This window comes from Lepisma saccharinum, chromosome 3, assembly GCF_977018435.1.
Source record: "Lepisma saccharinum chromosome 3, izLepSacc3.1, whole genome shotgun sequence".
In the NCBI taxonomy this organism is placed as follows: Eukaryota; Metazoa; Arthropoda; class Insecta; order Zygentoma; family Lepismatidae; genus Lepisma; species Lepisma saccharinum.
Genome location: NC_139231.1, coordinates 44799988 through 44821804, shown reverse-complemented (window position 1 = coordinate 44821804; position 21817 = coordinate 44799988). Strand labels below are relative to the sequence as shown.

At 41.7% G+C, this 21817-nt stretch overlaps 1 protein-coding gene across 3 annotated transcripts in view; it reads right to left on the bottom strand.

The window, feature by feature from the left end:
* The window catches only part of Sema2a (Semaphorin 2a), a 1542453-nt gene that overhangs the window by 280251 nt on the left and 1240385 nt on the right, over positions 1-21817 (bottom strand). For all 3 annotated transcript variants that reach the window (XM_083118491.1, XM_083118494.1, XM_083118493.1), the window contains one exon: positions 18565-18652. In XM_083118491.1, coding sequence (XP_082974617.1) covers positions 18565-18652 — 88 coding nt within the window. The remainder of the gene's footprint in view (positions 1-18564; positions 18653-21817) is intronic.

Below are 21817 nucleotides of genomic sequence, written 5' to 3'. Positions count from 1 at the left end.
ATACTCATCTTCACGATTAGCCAAAAGTAGCAGAAAGGCAAAGTAAAATAAAGCAAATCAATCAATCTTTCAAAGTGTGCGAATGTTGCAGTTACTACTAAGTTCAAAATTCGTGGGAATACACATAATTGTCACACCCCAACTTCCATAACCTGTGCAGAGTATGTCGTCATTAGGTGGCGGTCAGTCAACACGACCTAATCATATTGGAAATTCCTACAGGATTCGGATACACTTTACATTATTGCGAAATCTCAGCAACTACGGACACACCCGACGTTACTCCGAAATCCCAGCAACTACCAACATATCTGAGGTTACTACGAAATCCCAGCAACTACCTAGAAACCGCAAGTTACTCCGAAATCGCAGCAACAACCGAGACAACTTACCTTACTCCGAAATCCCAGCAACTACCGACACACCTGAGGTTACTCCGAAATCCCAGCAACTACCTAGACACTGGAAGTTACTCCGAAATCCCAGTAACAACCGAGACACCGGAAGTTACCCCGAAATCCCAGCAACAACCGAGACACCGGAAGTTACTCCGAAATCCCAGCAACAACCGAGACAATTGATGTTACTCCGCAACTCCAACAACTACCGAGACACCTGACGTTACTCCGAAATCCCAGCAGCTATCGAGACATCTGACGTTACTCCGAAATCCCAACAGCTATCGAGACATCTGACGTTACTCCGAAATCCCAGCAACTACAGAGACACCTAACATTACTGAGATTCCCAGAAATTGCTGAAACACCCGACATTACTGCGAAGTCCCCACCGAGACACCTCACACTACATCGAAATATCAGCAACTACCAAGACAGCTGACATTACTCCGAAATACCAGCAACTACCGAGACAACTACAGAGACACCTGACATTACTCCGAAATCCCAGCAACTACCGAGACACCCGAAATTACTCCGAAATCCAAACAACTACCGAGACACATGACGTTACTCCGAAATGCCAGCAACTACCAAGACACCCGATGTTACTCCGAAATCCCAGCAACTACCAAGACACCTGACATTACTGGAAACCACCAGCAATTACTAATGCTCCTCACATTACTGGAAACACCCAGCAATTACGGAGGCATCTGACATTACTGGAAACTTTCAGCAATTACTGAGGCACCTGACATTTCTGGAAACCCCCAGCAATTACTGAGGCACCTGACATTTCTGGAAACCCCCAGCAATTACTGAGGCACCTGACATTACTGAAAACCCCCATCAATTACTGAAGCACCTGACATTACTGAAAACCCCCAGCAAATACTGAGGCATCTGACATTACTGAAAACCCCCAGCAAATACTGAGGCACCTGACATCTGGAAACCCCCAGCAATTACTGAGGCACCTGCCACTATTTGAAAGATCCAACAATTACTTAGGCACTAGACATTACTGGAAACCCCACGAACAATTACGAAGGCACCTGACATTACTGAAAAGATTCAACAATTAGTGAGGCACCTGGCATTACTGGAAAACCTCAGCAATTACTAAGGCACCTGATATTACTGGAAACTCCCAGCAATTACTGAGGAACCTGACATTACTTGAAAGATCCAGCAATTACTGAAGCACCTGACATTACTGGAAAACCCCAGCAATTACCGAATCTGAATACAGATTATTTAGGTTTAAAACATATGAGCGTATTCAGCAACAACGCGTTCAGGAAAAATGTATTTATGAATCGAGGTGATAGTCAAGTGTAAAAAATGGCACTTGGAAAAAATAGATATGTCAATTCTTTGGACCCGTAATGCTCAGCAAGTGTCGAAGTAATCAAAATTGCGGGTTTTCTTCTAATGGAAAGTGATATCAACTTTCATGTTTGCCTTCAGAATGCTTGGATGACACCTGGCATTAGCCCGAAATCCTGGATTCACCTACGGTTACAAAAAGCAAAAGAAACGAAAACGGCAAACTCAAAATAGCATATTTCAATTACAGCAAACCTACGCAAAAGTTGTGATGGAAATTGGATTTAGCTGCAAATGAAATATTGGGAGGAAAAAAATTTACGGAGATCCGTCACAGGTCGTCAATCTTGACAAACTGCATCGCGATCCCTGAGTAAGCGATACGCGAAATAAATGTGTGATACGTGACAGAAATTGAGTTGCGATATTGATAGCTGAACGCTCAACTCATACCATTCGCCCTCTGTCCAATTTCATGATGATTTCCTCATCTTCCAATCATGTTCACCCTCCTCTACTATTATCCATTACCTCCCTTTCCCTCTCCTAGAAGCTGAACAAAAGTTCTGGCAAATGAAAGAGATAGGAATAGAGAAATAGTGAGAGGGGGACGAACAAAATATTTGTATTTTTCTCATTTTCTCTTTTCTGCCAGTTTTGGGTTATCACAATGATGAAGATAAAATAGTGATATCATGAAATTGGTACTAACAAAGGAACAACCACACGCAGGTGAGGACTCGAATTTGGAATCCTCTATAGCGAAGTTGTCGAAAGTAGATCGCTTAATGCTAACAAATGAGCAGAAAGAGTACAAAAAAGAGATAGGAGAGATAGGTGAGAAAGAGAGAATGTGAAAGTCGAGGAGGGAGAGAGAGAGAGAAAGAGACACAGACAGATAGGCACGAAGCTTACTTAGAGAGAGACAGAGGAAGCTTATTTTTTGAGTCCACTTAATGCACAGATAGGCTCATCTAGACTGGGTCTACAGTTTAAAGAGAAATTCGAATCACTGTGCAATGTGCTTGCATCATGGACCGAACCCGGAACTCCTTGATTACAAAGCGACTAGACTATACCATCGGACAGGTCGGGAAAAGAGTATGAGATGCAGATTAGAAGTGTGGGTGTGAGAGAGGAATGATTGAGATAACGAGAAAAAAAGATATGCAGAGAGAATTAAAAAAAGGAGAAGACAGAATCTGAAAGAGGTAACGGAGAGATAGATAAGAAAGAGGGGAAAAGAATGCACAGGGAAGGGAGCGATAAAGAGAGAGAGATAAATAAGAGAAAGATAGAGAAAGAAGTGATTGAGAAAAGAGAATATAGAGATGAGCAGAGAGAGGATGATAAAAAGAAGGAGAGAATTACAAAGAAAGATGAGAAAGAAGAGAAGGGGAGAGAAGTGATCGAGGAAAAGGGAATAAAGAGACGAGCAGAGAGAATGATAAAAAGAGAGAATCGAAGAGAGACAACGGAGAGAGAATGAACAGGGAAGAATGCGATAAAGAGAGGAGAGACAGAAGAGAAAAAGAGAGAGAGAAGCGATTGAGGAAAAGAGAATAAAGTGACGAGCAGAGAGAGAAGAGACAATCGGAGAGAGAGATGAAAAAGAGGAGAATGAACATGGAAGGAGGCGATAAAGAGAGGGAATGAAAGAAGAGAAACAGGGACAAAGCGAAGAGAGGCAAAGACACTGAGAGAACATAATTTCCTGTCACAATTACCGATTGCGGGGCCGTGAATAACACAACATGGGAGAGAAGTTGCACATTGATGAGCTTCGCTTTCAGTGGACTGACACTGGCATGCCATTCCTGTCATCTGTTACGGCGAGATTTATTTATTGAATGCGGCCGTGTGTTGTTCTGCTGCAAAACCCGGCCCTTTTCTGGGTGTAGCGATACAACAATAATGAAGTTTAAACTGTGCTTTCCGCTTCTTCTTTTATTCGGGGTGGGTGGCGATGTTCTGTAATTACGTGGGGTGGGGTGGTCAGTGGCCCACGGTTACTCGATTTCAGGCTAGTTCCAGCCGTACTGAGATGTTTTGTAGCATTAATAGATAACTGAGTTGAGAAAACTTTTTGCTTGTCGTGTTGAAGCACAATACACTTACAGTCTCAAGTATCGAAATATGACATAAAATGTTTTAAAGATTCATTAAAACCAACAAGAAACATAAGTTTGTTCACACTAAACAGTATATATAAACACATGATCCGCGGTGGTCTAATCGGTAGGGCATCTGATTCTTATGCTCGATCCTCGGGCTGGGTGACCTATGGTCGAAATTTTTCCGGCTTTGTCCCCATATGAAGCGGCTTCAAATGAATGGGTGCCTGGGGGAAACCCTGGAGGATAAAGCCGGCCTGAGCGTGGTGCTGATCACATCACCTCCAAAATGGTCGAGTTCGAAAATGTGTGGTGCCCTACCCCACATCCCCTAATTGTGACTTCATGGCATGGTGCTATATGCACTGTATACACATATACACATATGTACGATAATCACAAAGTCGCCGGTGTGACATTGCACAGTAAATCAGATGCGATTGAGCCGAAATTATCATGTATAGTCCAGGATATTTATCATTTTGACTGAAAAAATACCGAAGAGATTAAATGTGGTGTGAATGTCCAGGTATGCAAGCCATATTGAATTTGATAATGACCATAATGACTTGAGTAAACTAAAATGGCTAACTACAGGGTGTGGCAAAAGTCACGTTTGCATAGGTGGCCACCATGGTCGCCTGATCTAACACCCCTGGATTTTTACTTGCGGGACACGTGAAGGCCTTCGTGTACGCAAAGAAAATTAAGAACCTGAGCTCCTTCAAAGAAAGGATCAGAATCGCAATCTCTAAAATCTCACCCCCCCCCCCCCACACACACACACTAGCCGACATTTTAAAGCAACTGCGAGCGTCGAATTGAAGCATGCATTCAAGAAGATGGTGCCCACATTGAATATATACTGTAACTGCCATCATTACCTATCAATCATGTGTATGTTTGAGGAGGTTGAAGGCTATCGCTTTCTGAATAATTTGGGCTTCGACTTTGTTCGTCGTCAGGTATGAGCGCGTGCCAAATTGAATCGCCGCTTGAGGGTTCCAAAACCCTATTTGTTTCCCTATGTAACCTGATTCTTGCCTCAGCCTGTATAAGTATACTTGAAAATGTTACCAAAACTAAAAGTACTTTACTGTGTCTTTCATTCAGACATATCGGGCAGATATCTTGTCTTATTGTTTTATATAGAAGGCATCAGTAGCGACGACTGGGTGCGAAACGGGTGGGGTACAACAAGGACAGTTTACTTTTTCTTGGTAGACACGGTTTAAAATTAAGAGGCCATAGTGCAGGGGCTTTGAACAAATTTAAACCAGAAAAGCCACCAGCAAGAAAAGTAAAACTTCAGGCAGGAAATAACGTTAGTTGTAAGAAAGAGTAACTTCGGTTATGACTAAATATGCACAGGAACTTGTACAGTCAAGAGCAGAAGCATTACATAAATCGTGTCATCTTAACAAGAAACCAAAGTAATTTATTAGTCATGTTCTTCAGAATAAGAATTTTCTTATTAAAACACCCTCGATTGTACTAAACTGCTTGCCTGATAATTTGAAATAAAATTGGGACATGGTTCGAGCCGCGTCAGCGCGATCGCCAGCAGCAACGTCGCTGGAATCAAAGTTTAAACCTCACAAGCTGAAAAACGGGAGCAGCGCCCAAAGTGTTAACACCGCTGCGGGCGAATCCTCCGCGATAACCAAGCAACCAATCACCGCGAGTCCAACCCGACGTTATAAACATTAGAGAGAGTAAACAGTACAGTTTTAAACACGTGCATTTTTGTATGGGAGCGACCAAAGTCCAGCTCGGCAGCGGAGAAGCAAACCCCTCTCACTCCTCAAACCCCTTGCCATCCAGCAATCCTCCGTTCGGGAACTGTCGGTCATCTTTGGACCCAGTCGGCGTGTCACGACACATTTTTTTTTTTTTTTCAAACGTTGAATTTAGTCTCCAGTCTTGAAGCCGTCGGAATGAAGAATTTGCAAAGTAAGAAAATTGCCCCGCACCTCCACCACGTATCATTCTAAAGAATGATGGGATCTGAACCAGTCATTGTGCAAATAATTGCTGGGTGATGTAAGTTACTCATCATTCATCCTCTGATGAGAGCACTCGTCATTGGCATGACGAGTTAACGCTTGGCAATACGAAAGGTACAAATAAGATTAAGGAACTAAACTGCAGAAAAGACAATGGTCACTCGTTGGATTTTGTGAACCTTTGAACCTGAATCATGGCTGGGTGTTAGGATAATTACCTGTCTATCTGATGAATTATGATGAATAAAATATACGAAGTCCTCTGTTGGCTTCTCAATTGGTTGACCAGAGCGTCGTCTCACTTCTGCCCTACTGCTCTCCTAACCTCTTCTCCCTTCTCAACTCCAATCCAAAGTCAGTCCCCTCTCAGCTTGTCTCCCCTCTATATCACTAGGCCATGGAGGTCTTCCTCCATGCCGAATCGTGTTTTTAATTGCCACTATGCAAACCGCCGACTCCATAGGCAGAAGAAACTACCTGTTTCCTGGATAGCTCAGGAGGTTTGCATAGCACAACACTGTGCATTGTTTACATGCCTCAGAGGCTGAGACAACTGAGAAAAACAAGTGAATGCCCTGGTCAACGTGAAGCATTCAGAGAGACTTAATAAAATAAACATATAATCTTAGGGATTGATACGATGTGACAAAAAAAGGGTGCAACTCACCCAACCCCCCACCCCACTAATCGCCGCCACTGGAACTCACATATTTTGTTCGTCGCAATCGCAAAGTTAATTTATTAGTATGAAACTTGGCAGCGTAATTGCATATATTCAGGATAAAATGCAGTTTTCAGAGGGTTCGTAGCGTCGAAGAGGCGTGAAACAAAGAAACCTTAACAAGCAAATGTGTACTATGGATTTCACGATTCCAGACGAGAAAGAAGGATGTCTATAAATCGAGATGTCGTCTCACACAAGAGACAAGAGACTGCAAGACTCCATAACGAATTCTCTATTTTCAAGAAACCTAACCAGATGATATATTTATTCCTTTTGCGGCAGAATTGAATATTATTTACAATTCATGTCTGGCTGCGGGCTCGTAAAGAAGCATGGCTGACGTTCAAGTTACTTCTGGAAAACATCCATCATCAAATTCCAGGCGATCAGTCATTGTAAACTTCAACCGCAACTTATATCATGATCGATAGGAGATCAAAATATTCCGAAAGGAAACCCCGCATCAATTTTCTATGAAAGAAACTTTTCTACGTTTAATTCATCCTGTAGAATAAATCATACGAGCAAAACAAGGCGGCGGCACTTGACACTGAGTTCGGAAAGCATAGGCTTCAACAATATGCACCAAAGAAACGTCAGGTCTAAAGCATTCTACGAATTTATATCGCAGTTATTGACATGATCGTAAAAAGAGTTTCTTTTGTTTCAATGTTTACTTTTATGGGGGGCCTCTTAAGGTTAATCGGGACGACGTAGATGAATATATAAAATTGATGAATGGCCAGGGAAAAGAAACATATTTGCTCAAGTCGGGGCTCAAACTTGCAACCTTCTGTGCTCGGCCTACAAGACGAAGCGATAAATTACTCGTCTTGTTCCTCAGGAAACAAGTTTAATTTATGCTCTGTCTAGTGCTTTGACTACTTATACCCATTCAGAGAGAGCATATCTTCTCTCGACTTTAAGTGAACAGATTTCTTTTTGCTGATGATAGGGATCGAATCTACGACTCGCCTGTAATTTGCTCCAAAATTCGGTACGCTCCGAAAATACTCCATGGAGTCCCTGGGAAGTACATTTCCTACATTTAAGTTACTATTTCTGTTTGAAGTCTGAATTCCTTAAGTTTTCTGCCACTTTTAGCTAAATCCGATGATAAACTGGAAGTCGTTTGGTGTATTTAATTCAAAACGTAATTTTTTATTCGTGCATTCGTTTACTTTTCGGAACTTACGAAACTTGTACTGATATTCCACAAAATCTTATCCTGTACTCAATGATGGCGCAGTGGAAGCGTCGTCGCCTTGAAAATAAGGGGTCCCGGGTTCGATACCCGGTGGAGGCACATAGTGGCTCGGATACCACTTTAAACTGTAGGTCTAGTCCCGATTAGCCTTACTGTGCATAAAGTGAACTTAAAACACCAACTCAATCAATCAATCACTGATATACATCTTCACTTATCAAGTTTGACTTTTTTAAAGTACTTCGAACGTATTTTGTGTATAGTCAATATTCTGCTTCTCTTATTTAATTGTAACGATCAGGATGAAAAGATGGATTCCTGAAATGCGTTATGCGTCGCGCCCATGGCGACCCCTGGTGTAAAAGCCCAATAAGGTGGTATCTCCTTAGTACTCATACATTGGCAACCATGTCAAATCAAAGACAATACTTGCCCTTCCAATATCTATCCACTTTCTCAGATAATATTAGGCAACCGTGGGGACAATTTTGAGTTGGGGGAAAAGTTAAGGTCGCGTGTGCCCCAACAGGGGATGATGGGGGAGGGGGTTACTTGGGGGCGTCTGAAGGATCAGTGTCCTATACTTCTCCCTCCCCGTGGCCTTTCCATCTGATTGTGATCGCTCCGAGTATGAGACCCTTCCTCCCAGAACCATTTGATGGCTGTGGTCGGGAGGGGGGAGGCGGGGGGGATCCCAGTTTATGGTACGTTTGCATGAGTGTCCGAACCCCCACGGCACGGGACGTTGGGGGAAATTATACGCTGTTCTGTCGGCACACGCAACTTACCTTTGTTTATGGATCCTGTAGGGAGTTCTCTAGCCAATGATAGGCTGAGATAAAAGGCTGCCGCTCGGATGAAATTGTGGATATTTCCCTCACTTTTTGGGTTCCGGCGGATCTGTTTCTTGTGTGTCTTCGGCAGGAATTTGTCTTTTGGGGTTGTAACGTTCACGCCCTGTGGCGAGCCATTTTATTCAAAGTGGTTCTTCTTGTTGATCTACGACTTTTATTGAGGATTCGGTTTTTGTTACTTTTTTTTAACGTAACATATAGCTTGACAAAGAGAAGATTGGCTGATGTACTTGAATTTTCAACCGTAAGCGATCAGAAGAAGCGTGGGAGATGCAATACGCTGGTTGCATTGTTCCCGTGTTCCTGAGTTGCAGCATTGTCAGAAGACAATGGAGAGGAGATAACGACTGTAGTACACTTTCCTTCCTGAATATGCCGGGACGTTCTTATCTTGATGACCGCGGTACACGCGTCGAGTTCGAGTGGACGAATCCAAATTTCAGCCGGGGAGTGGGTCTAAGCATGCGCGAAACTAGGTTTCAGGTCAGTATTTTGTTTCCATGCAATCTGTTATTTGTTGCTCCTTGCATTTTACCACAGCGGCGTTAACTACGCTGGAAACTTTAATGTTCTGCCAGCAGCAAATGACTTTCAGGCAACTGCTTCCTCGTCTGCGTTCCATTTGCAGCAGCCACCCCTATTCTCCCAATGAACTTGTCCAGTTAGCGCATGATTCGATGGTTGGAAGTCACGTAGACGTGAGTGTATACGGTGTGAAGGGTCAGTCAGTGTACTATGGTATGGAGAAGCATTCTAGCTAAAATGTGATTGATTGAGTTGGAGTTTGAAGTCCACTTTATGCACAGTAAGGCTAATCGGGACTGGCCCTACAGTTTAAAGTGGGATCCGAACCACTATGTGCCTCCACCGGGTATCGAACCCGGGACCCCTTAATTACAAGGCGATGACGCTACCACTGCACCATCGGGGAGGTCTCTAGCTAAAATGTGAACTTAAAAACAGACAAGAGAAGTTTGTGCGGTAGAGCCACACTATGCACATATATTGATTCAAAAGTCATAATTGGGCACAAGGAATTGCACAGAGAAATACTAGTTCTCTTAGATCGCTTGCTTTCTACGTCATATAATGAACTTCTTTAGATTTTCTCACTAATGAAAATATATATTTGTTGCTTATCGCTACGGGTCTTCCGATATGGTAGATGTTGTAATCAAGGGGTCCCGGGTTCAATACCCGGTGGAGATAAAAATGCACTGTGGTTCGCATCCAACTTAAAACTGCAGGCCCGGTAAGGATTAGCTATTATAAGCTCTGAACATGGATAGTTACTAAAATGTTATTGCAGTTTTATTATTTGTATTGTAAGAATGCAAAATAACTTATTACTTTATTTATTTAAAATTTTCACTACAAGCAAATGCTTATTTGAAGTACATGTAGTAGATTTTTCTTTCAAGTTTAATATTTCACAGTACGTAAATTAATTTACATAGAAACTATTTCCCTTACTATTTGGTGAAAAATACAAATTATTTATAATAGGATTTTGAATGTATACACAACTTGCTTTCCGAACCTGAAGCGACGCAATTGCACTACACTTTCTTTTCTTTTTCGACTGGCTGGGGCATGTGCCTCTTTTGTCTCTCCATACAGTTGGCAGACTCTGCAGTAAACCTGGCACATAGTGCCGCAAATCAAGTGCAACCAGAATTCAAAAACTGCCAAAGGTAGAATGCACAGACAGGCGGAAAAGTTCCAGCATAATCCCACAGATGGCAGCAGCGAGAGAAATGATATTTCTACCCGGAATTCCATCACGGGCGTTGTTTTATTTCAGCTTTATATTCCTTCCACGGCATGGAGTTAATGGGCCTGGCTATTTCGCCCTAATTGTCGCGCTCTTAGGCTCTCCCATGAACCATCATTAAAGCCCACTGATGCAGAAGCCGTAAGAAAACACAATAAATGCTCGTTGTAAAACCAAGACCAGTGAATTACAAGTACAATTTATACGATGCACTGCATCTCCTGCAGGCTGTAACTTCGGGGATAATCCGCATACCAAGCTGCGGGCATTTGTCTTCCTTGGGGATGACAGCGGAGGGTCGAACCGCATAGGATTGTGGGATCGAAATGGCAGCCACTTCCGGTTATCCGAAACCGCCAAATCCTGGAGACTTTTGGAGTCTCGCATAGCTTTTCCCCACAGGGCCCAAGGTCTTTGTGGGCGGGAAAGGGTAGCAAATCTAATTCTCCTTAAAAGCATGCCAGGAGTTACTATCACGTTTCCAAGGTTTTCAAGAAGTTTTTAATGCATATAAATTAACAAAAAAGTAACTCTAGCTTATTTTTATATTTTATTTTTCATTGCAGTTTCACATGGATCAGTGAAAAACATTTCAAAACCATACACAGCAAATATGACCACAATAATCAGATTCAAGGTAGCCACGACATTCACTTTCTCTGTCGAAAATCGGACGCTGGCAGGGTTTAAGGTTCCTCTCTTCATGCATGTACCACCCTCAGTGGTGGCAATTAGGGGGCATGGGGGAAATTGCCATCCAAATTTTTTGCCACTTTTTGCCCCCGCACTATGGCCTCTTAATGCTAAGCCTTGTCTACAAAGAGAAAGTAAACTGTCTTTGTCCCCCCCGTTTTGGAACCCAACCGCCGCTACTGATTACCATCCAGACAAATGTAGCATATCCTGTTTCATGTTTTTACATCAAAGGACTTCGTTAGCTTAGTGCACAGTAGTTAGTGCATTAAATATTTTGTCGTCTTCTGGAGAAAATATAACTGTAGGGACGTAGGTTAACCCCTGATAAATTACAGTAATTTACCTGCCCTGTGCACTTTACCTGCGAAGAAGACACAGGGGGGTGTAAAGATAAGGCTTATACATAATACAGTATGTCACTCTTGATCTCGGCAATGGTAGAAATGGTGTGTTGATCATCATGCTCAGCCGCCGGGTATCGCTTATCGCACAATGCTCTAGCAACCTAGCCTTCCTTCTGACGTCAGCCCGGAATACCTTCGTTGTTAGGTTAGGTCGTTGGATTTAGTTCTCTTGTCTTAAATACACTGCAAATGTATTAAAAGCCTAACCTAACAACGAAGGATTTAGCCTAACAATAAAAGCATTCCGCCATGACGTCACAAGGCGAGGTTGTTAGGAGTGCAATAAATGGGTCACCTTTACCATTTCCTACTACATCCCCACTAATGAGAGGCTGAGTGATCTCCAGGGCGGCTTGTGCAGGGACATTTACGGGGAAAATTTCAATTCAGTCCACATTTCAGGAAAATAATTCGGTTATTGACCGTGACACTGAGACTGTTGGTAAAATATCACGAGATTCGTCTAAAGTAATCCTTCGAAATGAGACATTAAATATATATGTTTCAGACGATAAAAAGATGGAAAGGTTCTTACAAAACTGCAGAAGACGCTTCGAAATCTCAGCCACCAAACCAACGTCAACTCTAGACATAAAAGTTGTTCCTCGTTGGGACTCTCTTTTATCAGGACCCAAGCAGCTGTCAACTGTCACAGCGATCAACCCTGCCCCCAAAACACACACACACCCTCTCCCCTCATCTTCGCTCGCCCTGGAGCAACCCTCATCTTTTCACGGTCAACTCAAATATTTGCCCAGCATGCACCTGGGGGAGGGGAACTCACACACGCAGACAATGGTCACCCCCTGACTGCAGCAATGTGGAAGAGTTTAGGCTGCGCAAACATGGCGCTCTGTCGTGAGGAATACACGTATCACGGCATGCAACGTCGTTCTCAAACTGTGTAAGGTCGGGGGACCGTGAGTACAATCGTCCACGTACACACACACACACAATACGGGCGCTACAGATCAATGATGTAATGGGAGTACGTGGTAGGAAAGCTCTATCCACAAAACTACAATATTTAAGCGGTGTACATTGGACATGAACAAAAATTTAATTATGGAAGAAACAAGATTTCACCCGTTGTCGTGGCGAGGAACACTTGCCCAAGCGAGAAAAGCCTACGCGAGTAACCCCACTTGGCGAGTAACCAGAATTGGCAGCCACTTGCCTAGGCGAGTACCCCGATTTGGCAGCCATTTGCCTAGGCGAGTAACCCGATTTCGGCAGCCATTTTCCTAAGCGAGTAACCCAATTTGGCAGCCATTTTCCTAGGCGAGTAACCCAATTTGGCAGCCATTTGCCTAGGCGAGTAACCCAATTTGGCAGCCATTTTCCTAGGCGAGTAACCCAATTTGGCAGCAATTTGCCTAGGCGAGTAACCCAATTTGGCAGCAATTTGCCTAGGCGAGTAACCCGATTTTGGCAGCCATTTTCCTAGGCGACTAACCCGATTTGACGGCCACTTCCTAAGCGAAGAACCCTGTTTAGCCTCTTGTCGAAGCGAGCTTGAACAGAAGTAAGATATCAATTGAAACAATTGTGACCATTTTACTACATGATTTAACTAAATCTTATTCATTGCGTGATCTAACACTTCGTTATTTAGTAACTACTAACTATTATTTGCCTTTTCGGTGAACAGAATGCATCCGCACCTAGAATAACTACAGTTAACTCGGCTCAATCTTTGGTCTTAACCCCTACGCCTCTACTATAGTCACTCCTGTCGGCATTTTGCATCCAATAGCAGAACGTTCTTTCCTGTCTTTAGAATTGGCCAATAACCCAGTGTATCGTATTCAGCTGACTGAAGAAATCGTATGATTTTTAGTGAAATGTCTGAGATGCATCCACAGACACAGCAGCAATCTGATAAGAGAAAGCAGGCAAATGTAATTGTGTGTTCTAGTTCATTAATACGGTACATGTTGATGCTACAGTTCTGAGATTAGAGATTCAGCCGAGATGAATCAACGTTCGTAAATCGATAAAAGAAATGGAAATGGAAATGTAGATAGCATGTGCACTGCGCGGTGAGCAATATGGGCACAAGATCTACTCCTGAAATTCTCGCAGAGATCTGAACTTCAGTAAAGTTTAGAAGAAAACAAAATTTATTATATTTCCTAAATTAAAATTCACTTCACTCTGATACTTATTTTTCTTGCAGCCATGAATATTTGAGTTAAGAGCACGTTACAGTGGCCTCCCCTATTTCTTTTACATCATACCCTTCGGACACCATTTTCAAGAAACCCTAGTCCATCCTTGAAACTCTCCGACAGGAAAATATGGCTCGACATAAGGCTGGAGGTGAAAAGATAGAAAATTAGCTTCGAGTTCTTGTTTGCGTTCCATATTAGACGATGGACAGGTTTCTCAATTCTTCTCAGTCCCCCCTTTAAGTAAGAGGGCAGAAAAAAACAGAAAAAATGAACAGTGTAGCCAACTGAATGAACAGTTTTTGAACAAAATGCTGTCAGAACACACTAACCTCGTGAGTTCATTATAGCATTATTACACTCCCAACAATGCATGTTGAAAACTAAAAGCAAAAAAAGGAATGGTCTCCAACGTTTACTTCCAACAAAAGTTGTTCTAGTAGCAAACAACTTATAAGGACCTGTGTGGCTGGAGCCCACCCATAATTATTATATATTATTTTCGAAATAAATTCCAGCACTTAAAAATGCTTCATCATTATAGCTACATGTGAAGAAATAATAATTTGTTTCATCGCCAATATGGTACTTGTCAGTGTTCTGAATTATTTACAATATCCGCGGCCGCATAGTTATTAGGAAAGTAAGGAATGTTAAGGGCTTATAACCATGGATCGATTGTGCACTAAAAACTCTCAAAATAGGCAGTTAGAAAGCAACAAAAAATACAAAATAGGCACTAAAAGTGATGAACAACCAAGGGTTTGTCATCTTTTTCCCCGATTAGGCACTTCGAAATAGGCAATTATGATTAAAATAGGCAACAACGGCCACTACATGTATTCCTTTCAGAAATGGCCTGAAAAGTTGTTTCTTTAATGTAAAAGCGTACATTTTCTGGCCAAGGAACAATAAAGTCATTTTAGGGCAAATCATCAGCCTAACGGTGACATATCATTGCATAAAATTATAAAACAAATCTCCGAGTTCAGTCCACCCAATGTTTTTCACAAGTTGGCGCTACTGTATTACGCCGTTTACATTTTTGTTTTTAGCTTAGGATTATAACAAGTCGACTACGACCTGCACAAAACGTTACGATACGTTACGATAACTTAATCTGACGAAAATCGGTACAAGAATAACAAGATGAAAATATCGTGATATTCTTGTGTGGAAGACACGGCATTCCACCAGGAGAAATTATATTCCACGTTCCTGCAGGTAAAACAAGAATCTCTTCCGACACTCAACCAAAGCAACCAGGAGAAGGAAATGACGTTAACAAGTCTGGAGTTTACGAAACATGTCAGGATAGGGCGACGTGTTTGCACTTCTCACCGGCTGACAATTCTTTGCCAGACACCTGGGGGAAACTCGAGTTGTACGCGAAGAGGAAGTTCAAAATCAATATTTAATCGCTGCTTCCGTCGCGAAAGACGCCTATCTTTGTCATTACGGTCTGAAAATAATGAAAAATCACCTGGCTCCAGCGAACGTGTAATCAAGTCTATAGCACATAAATGCGGTCGCGAACTACGTAGGTTTGACGGCGAGTTTTTACTAGCTTTTCTTTTGTTTCGTGTAACGATCAACTCACTTATAAATACAAATGAACGCCAGATGAGTGCGGCACTGTACTTTCGTGCAATTTGCGGTTAATGGCGGGGTGAACTTATATTTTCTCGGATTCGATTCGTAGGGAATGATTCACTAATATGATTTCTTCAACTGACACGAAAACTTGGCTTGGAACTCCTTCAGTCAAAAGATCCCTTTCAAAGACTTGAATTCTGCTTTCATTTTATTCCTCAGTCAAGTGATTCCTTCAGTTTACTCGAAAACGTCTACTTGAACCTTCTTCTTCAGATGATTCCTTCAGTAGACTCAAACTCTGCTAGGATCTTATTTTTCAGTAAAAACGATTCCCTTACTGTGGACTTATACCTCTCTCGAATTTCCTTGAGGTAAATGATTCATGATTCCTTGAACTGAGTCGAATTCTGGCATTCGCTCATTTGAATCAATCTCGAATTGCTTCCTTGATTTTTCAGGTACCCGATTCATTCCTAGAACAGCTTTATGCGTTCAGTGAGACGGTCGCTGGACTGAACTTCGAGTTCTTGTTCCTTGGATCCAATTACGAATCAATGGGAATCACTATACAAGAGACTCCTTCAATTCAAGCCGTAGCTACGAATCGAGACGAAGGCCACACTACAATGTTTCTGTTTGTAATCGACCACTCCGTCAAGAGCTTCCACATTTGCTATGGCTGTTTTGATGTTTTGACATTCGAATCCGCCGAGTACAAGTGTACAAAGGAAAGCACTTGATATCCAGAAGAGGCATCCTGAAATTTCATGTCGCCCACACGAAAAACCATAAAAGAGAGCAACAGGAAACAGAAATATGACACTATCGATGCTTACACCTCCTTGCATCCTGTCACAAACATTCAGGGCATGTTATATAGCTCATTGCCTTTTGTTGCCTATGTACGAGTTTACCTCGTACTTGGTTTCCTATATCATGCTCATACCAGTTATGTTAACACCAATAACTATTGAAGTGGAAAACACATGTTCGCAAGTCTTCGAGATTTTTCAGCGCACTGTGACTGTACACTCCTGTTCACATAAAGTGGTACACTTTATAGGGTTGAACAATTGAAGAATGTGCCAATTTATTGAACAGAAGAGTACAGCAGTTACTGGACTACATGAGAATGAATTCCGTTAATATGGCGACTACTGTTTGTCCACTGTAAAAACAGTCACACGAGACTTGTGAGAAATTCTATTGGTAGTAGGAATGACAGCTGTAAGGGAATCTTGCCCGTGTATAGTGTATGTGATAACGCCATACCATTCAACGTAGCTGCTGCACTGAAATCTTGAGATCTATACAGCTACAACCAATATCTTCGTTCGACAAAATAACACCGAAAGTAACACATAAGAAAGGAACTCTTTCTTGTAAGTTATGTGGATTTGTTTACACTAATTTCGTTCTTACAATGGATGGAGGTTAGGGAACAACAAAGCTTATGTCTCATGCTGTAAAGAAGACAACGCGTAATTAAGTGACCGGATAAAAAAGAGTTTTAAATCAACGTAGTCCTACATAGATGAAAATGAATCACAATACGTATTAGGAAGGATCAAAAAGGTAATTATTCCAGTGTATTTCACTGTAGTGCTTTTTTCTAGCGGTATGCAAAGGTACGACGTAACAGGCATAAGTGATAAAACGTTTCATATAAACGAAATGCGTGTCATTTACGAACATGTCACAATATTTTGAGTAGTTCTTACATAACCTTAGGTCCTGCAGAAAATTTTCCAAGGGAATATCGAAATCCTGAAGTTACATGTATTGATATCTAATCATATTTATATGACGTCATAAGAAAGAAGTGGTTTAATAAGGTAGATAGAAAAATAGAAATGAAAGAAGCGATAGAGAAGTAAGCGAATTTAAGAAGCGACAAAGTGAGAGAGACAGATAAATAAAGGGAAATAAAGCAGAGAGACAAGACAGACAGACACACACACACACACACACACACACACACACACACACACATATATATACACACAGAGAAAGAGAGAGAGGGGGGATGGTATAGAGAAGCAAGAGAGAAGTGAGAAATAGAGAAGCGAGAGAGAAATAAAGAAAGAAAATTAAATACAAAGAAAAATAGAAGAAAAACAAGCAGGAGAGAGAGAGAGAGAGAGAGAGAGAGAGAGAGAGAGAGAGAGAGAGAGAGAGAGAGAGAGAGAGAAAGAGGACTACCAGAAGAATGATAGAGAAAATTAATAAATAAGAAATAAAAAATGAGAAGGAAAACAAAAAGAAATGGTCAAGAAGAGAGGAAGTACTAAAACTGAAAAAAGATCGAAGGCTAGAAATAAGATACAAGGAAAGAAAGAGACAAAGAGTTACAAATAAAAGGGAAAGAGGAGGAAAAGTTTGTATTATTTCCTTATTCCAAAGAAAGGGGGGGGGGGTCAAGGGAACCTCCTTCTTGCCCCTCCCTGTGGACGCCCATGAGTTCTTATGATGAATACAATAACAAACCGGAGAGTATCCGAAACTTTCTTTCCAGAAAAAAAAAAAATAAGCACAGTATAAATTTCTGGCGATGTTTATTTAGTTGAAAATGTCGGTCAGCACCTACAAGTAATAAATATCCACAATGAGCCCCCTATCAACCAGTTTATTTGTCAGCGCTGCGACTACTGTGGAAAACACTCCGTATTGTAAGAGCCCGCGGTACAGGGGCGGAGCAGATACCGCGGTGTGGTTACTCAACCCCCAAAAATCACTGACCAACAAGTGTTGGTGATGCAACCAGTACAAGTCAATATCTAAACTAGGGATGGCCACACAATTCAATTCGGATAACGGATATCCGGATTTCAAATTATCCGAAATCAGTTTCGGATGCAAAAGATAATCCGAATAAAACAGATTTGATTAAGAATTTCTAGAAAATACGTAGAGTGAAATACGAAAATGACGAAAGAATATGTGAATAGCCCATAAAACGGATAGGCTATGGACTATAAAACTGTCCCGATAATGCACCCATTCGGACATTCGTACATTTCGGATGATCTGAATATCAATATATATCCGGATAATTCGAATATCCGGATAATCCACATATAGGATATATCCAGACAATTCGGACATCCTAATAATCCGGATATTTTAAATCCTGATAGAAAATTATCCGATATCCGCATAAAATTTTATCCGGATTTGGACATCCCTAATCTAAACCACAAAAATAAGTATCATATCTGTGACATACCACCGCAGAAGCTGCGGCATGCCACATGGAACTAGACGCCACCGAGCATAGACAGTACTTACATTGCTCCAACGTAGAGCGCATCCCTCTTGCTATCCAAGTAGAAGGTCCTGTAGTACATCCTTCCACATTTGAACTCTCGCATATGATCTGCAATAGAAAAAGAACAAGAAATCATTCTTCATGAACTTGAGAAGGAAAGAGGGAGAGAGAGAGAGAACGGAAAACACTTGAAACCGATAGTCTAGGTTTCCTCTTCTTTCCTCCCCCCGCAAACTCATCCCTTCCAGCAAAAATCCCTGGGGTATGCCTTTAACTCGCTTCTCCTTTGACTTATTGATGCCCCAACCCATACCCTAAGCCATCGCCAGGGACAGGTGAACCGGGAGGTAGATTTCGCTGAGGCATTCCCACTCAACATGAATGTTTCATGGTCTCCCAGAAATGTAATATCAGCTTTATTTATTCATTCTTGCCTATTGATCTCTGGGGCCGGGAGCCAGCTTCGGAAGTGGGAGTCGCGAAGGAGAAAAGGAAGGTAAGGAAGAAATAAACACAATGGGAGGAAATAGAAAAAAAATGCTTGGAATCGTAAAAAATCCACTTTTTTGACATGGCGCTATCGTCAAAGCATACAGTGTGTGCTGAAATTGTGCCGCACAATTTTGTAATAATTGTACCGAAAGGAAGCCTGTAAACGTACATAATAAAATACTATGCCCTCAGACGTCGTCGCATTGTAATAAAAGTTCCAGATTTGATACCTGCTGGAGGCACATGAGGTTCGGGTGCCAATTTAAGCCGTACGTATAGTCCCAATTAGCTTATCTCTGCATAAAGGTGAACTGAAAATTCAAAAAGACAAACAATGCTCCGAGATAGGTCGGCCTTGGAATGACGTTTCACAAGTCAAGACAAAGAGAAGGGTACTCTACAACCCACATATATAACCTAATCCAAGTATAGCTAATGGCAAAGTTATCAAGAAAAAAACAACAAAAAAAAACCCATCAAGTTCGGAAAATAATAATTGTTATAATAAGGTTAATTTATTTACGAATATTCATCATATATCTTTTGATGTCGCGTACGGTACTACACCTACTCTTGAAAGTCTACGTGTAGGGATAGCGTAAAGGGTGACTGTCGATTTGTAATCAAGGGATCCCAGGTGAGACTTTCGGCATGGTGCACATTTCAGTGTTTCGTATATCGATTTAAACTGTTAGTCCAGTCCCGATTAACCTATCCCGCGTATGACGACGATTCAACACACACTTTGCTACATGTTTCGAAGTGAGACAAGGTTAAAAAAATGACTTTTTCATATTTACTGGAATTTAAAATTCATGGTATCATATTTACGAAATAATATGCAACACATTTCATCTAGGGAATGTTATTTGGTTTACTTAAAATCGGCCAATCTGTTTCTGAGATATCGCTAGGCATGAATACTGTGGCGGCCATTCTACTGACGTGATCATAGGAAGACGCAATGGCTTGTGGGAATATTTCGCGGGCGATTAAAATGCCAGATGTGGAAATCGTGCCTGCCTGCCACTCCTGTACGGCGGTGGGGAGGGGGGTTAGCTACTGCATAAATGTTCTTTGTTCTCTAGGACTGCAGCAACGAAATAATGTATCTTTGCGCTTTCCATTCCGTAACATGTAAGTAATTAGTGAAACTAACAGTGTTCTCCCATTGCAGATAAGAAACGCTTGTACCACTTGAGAATTCTAGCAAATATTTCAAATACTGGAAGCATCCCTGAGGCACAGCCGTCAGCTCCGGAAGTCAATTTAGTCCAAATTAATCCCAGAAGAATTCAAAACTCGAGAGTCTTAAAGCAGAGACGAGAGAGAGAGAGAGTGGTAGAATGGGGGGGGGGGGGAGAACCTATCACCAAATTTAACGGCTTCATTATCCAAATGGGTTTTCTGTTAAAAAATGGATATGAACGTTAGAAGGCACTTTCGAACTTGACAATCGAGGACGATCTTTTTGGCAGGTTCACTGTCATCTGTCTCTTTTTTTCCAGGTTATCCTGGAGGTCTGATCTAAAAACGTGCGACAACGAAGGAGATTACAAGTGCCCAATAATTGCGGTTCAACTCTCCGATAGTCACCTGTCCTTGAGGTACTTTGACCTCAAGTGTCATTAACTCTATCCAATAGCGAGCTGGTTGCTTTCACATAGGTGGGAACGGGGATGAATTATCGGTGAGTAGTGAAGATTTTTCAATAAAAGTTATGTTGAACTTTTCGCTCTCGCAAGTCCTAAGAAGTGTTTGTTACAAACCAAGATGTACTTAAGAGTTTAGATTCGCCACCAGTATTTGTATGACGTAAGCACTCATTAAAGGAGAGATCTAAGGTAAACCAGGCAGAGACTGAGCAGAAGGTGCGTGAGCTACAGTGGGATGCTTAATTATTACGAAGCAAATTATCCATCACCGTGTTTATTCTATTTGTTTTATGCATTGAGAGCTTCAAGAATTCCAACACACAAGCTGCTGATTACCTCTGCACCAACATACGTAAAGATCCAGTCCTTAAAACACGTAGGATACAAGGAAAAAGTTAATGAAAATAGTCAAAACAATTTGCCGAGGAATACTTATGCATCCCACTGTACAGTGTAGCCGTCAGTTAAGTTTATGTATCGATTTCAGCCAATACCGACAAGCAATTGCCAATTGTGTTTACCTTTTTTTCTTTTTTTTCAAGATGTGTGTGTGTGAATTTTCAACAATGTGTACATTGCAGTTTCTTCATTTATTTAGAAAACAGCACACAAAGCTTTCAAATAGGAAGAATCTATGAAAAGTTAACGGACATACGCTCGGTTTTGAATGGATCAAAAAAGTTGCATCCAGAGCAGCACAACTGCTGTAACGGTCGAGTGAGAAATTTCAAGATTGTCTCTACTGATCGCACATGGGCGTTCTGGACTTGGGGGGGGGGAGGGTAAACAGCTGATGCTTCTTGTACTGATCACCTCTATGGAGAGCTCGAATTCCCCGTTGGCTGACCTTGATAAATATCAAAACTACAGGCTTCCCCATAACTTAAACTAGCGACACTAGCGCCACTGCTCTCACGTTAGGGTTTCAAATGCGTTGGTGGAACTTTAACAAGAGTTCACGCGTAACCGGTATCCCAACACTTGAGAGCTCTGGATATGCCCCACTTCAAATACGAGTGAAATCAAAATCACGGACGCTTTTAAAGCATAAAATTAAGGAGTGAATCATAGGAATTTGGTCTTTATGCAAGAGACTTTTCAGGGCAGGAAACCACGAGATAAGACC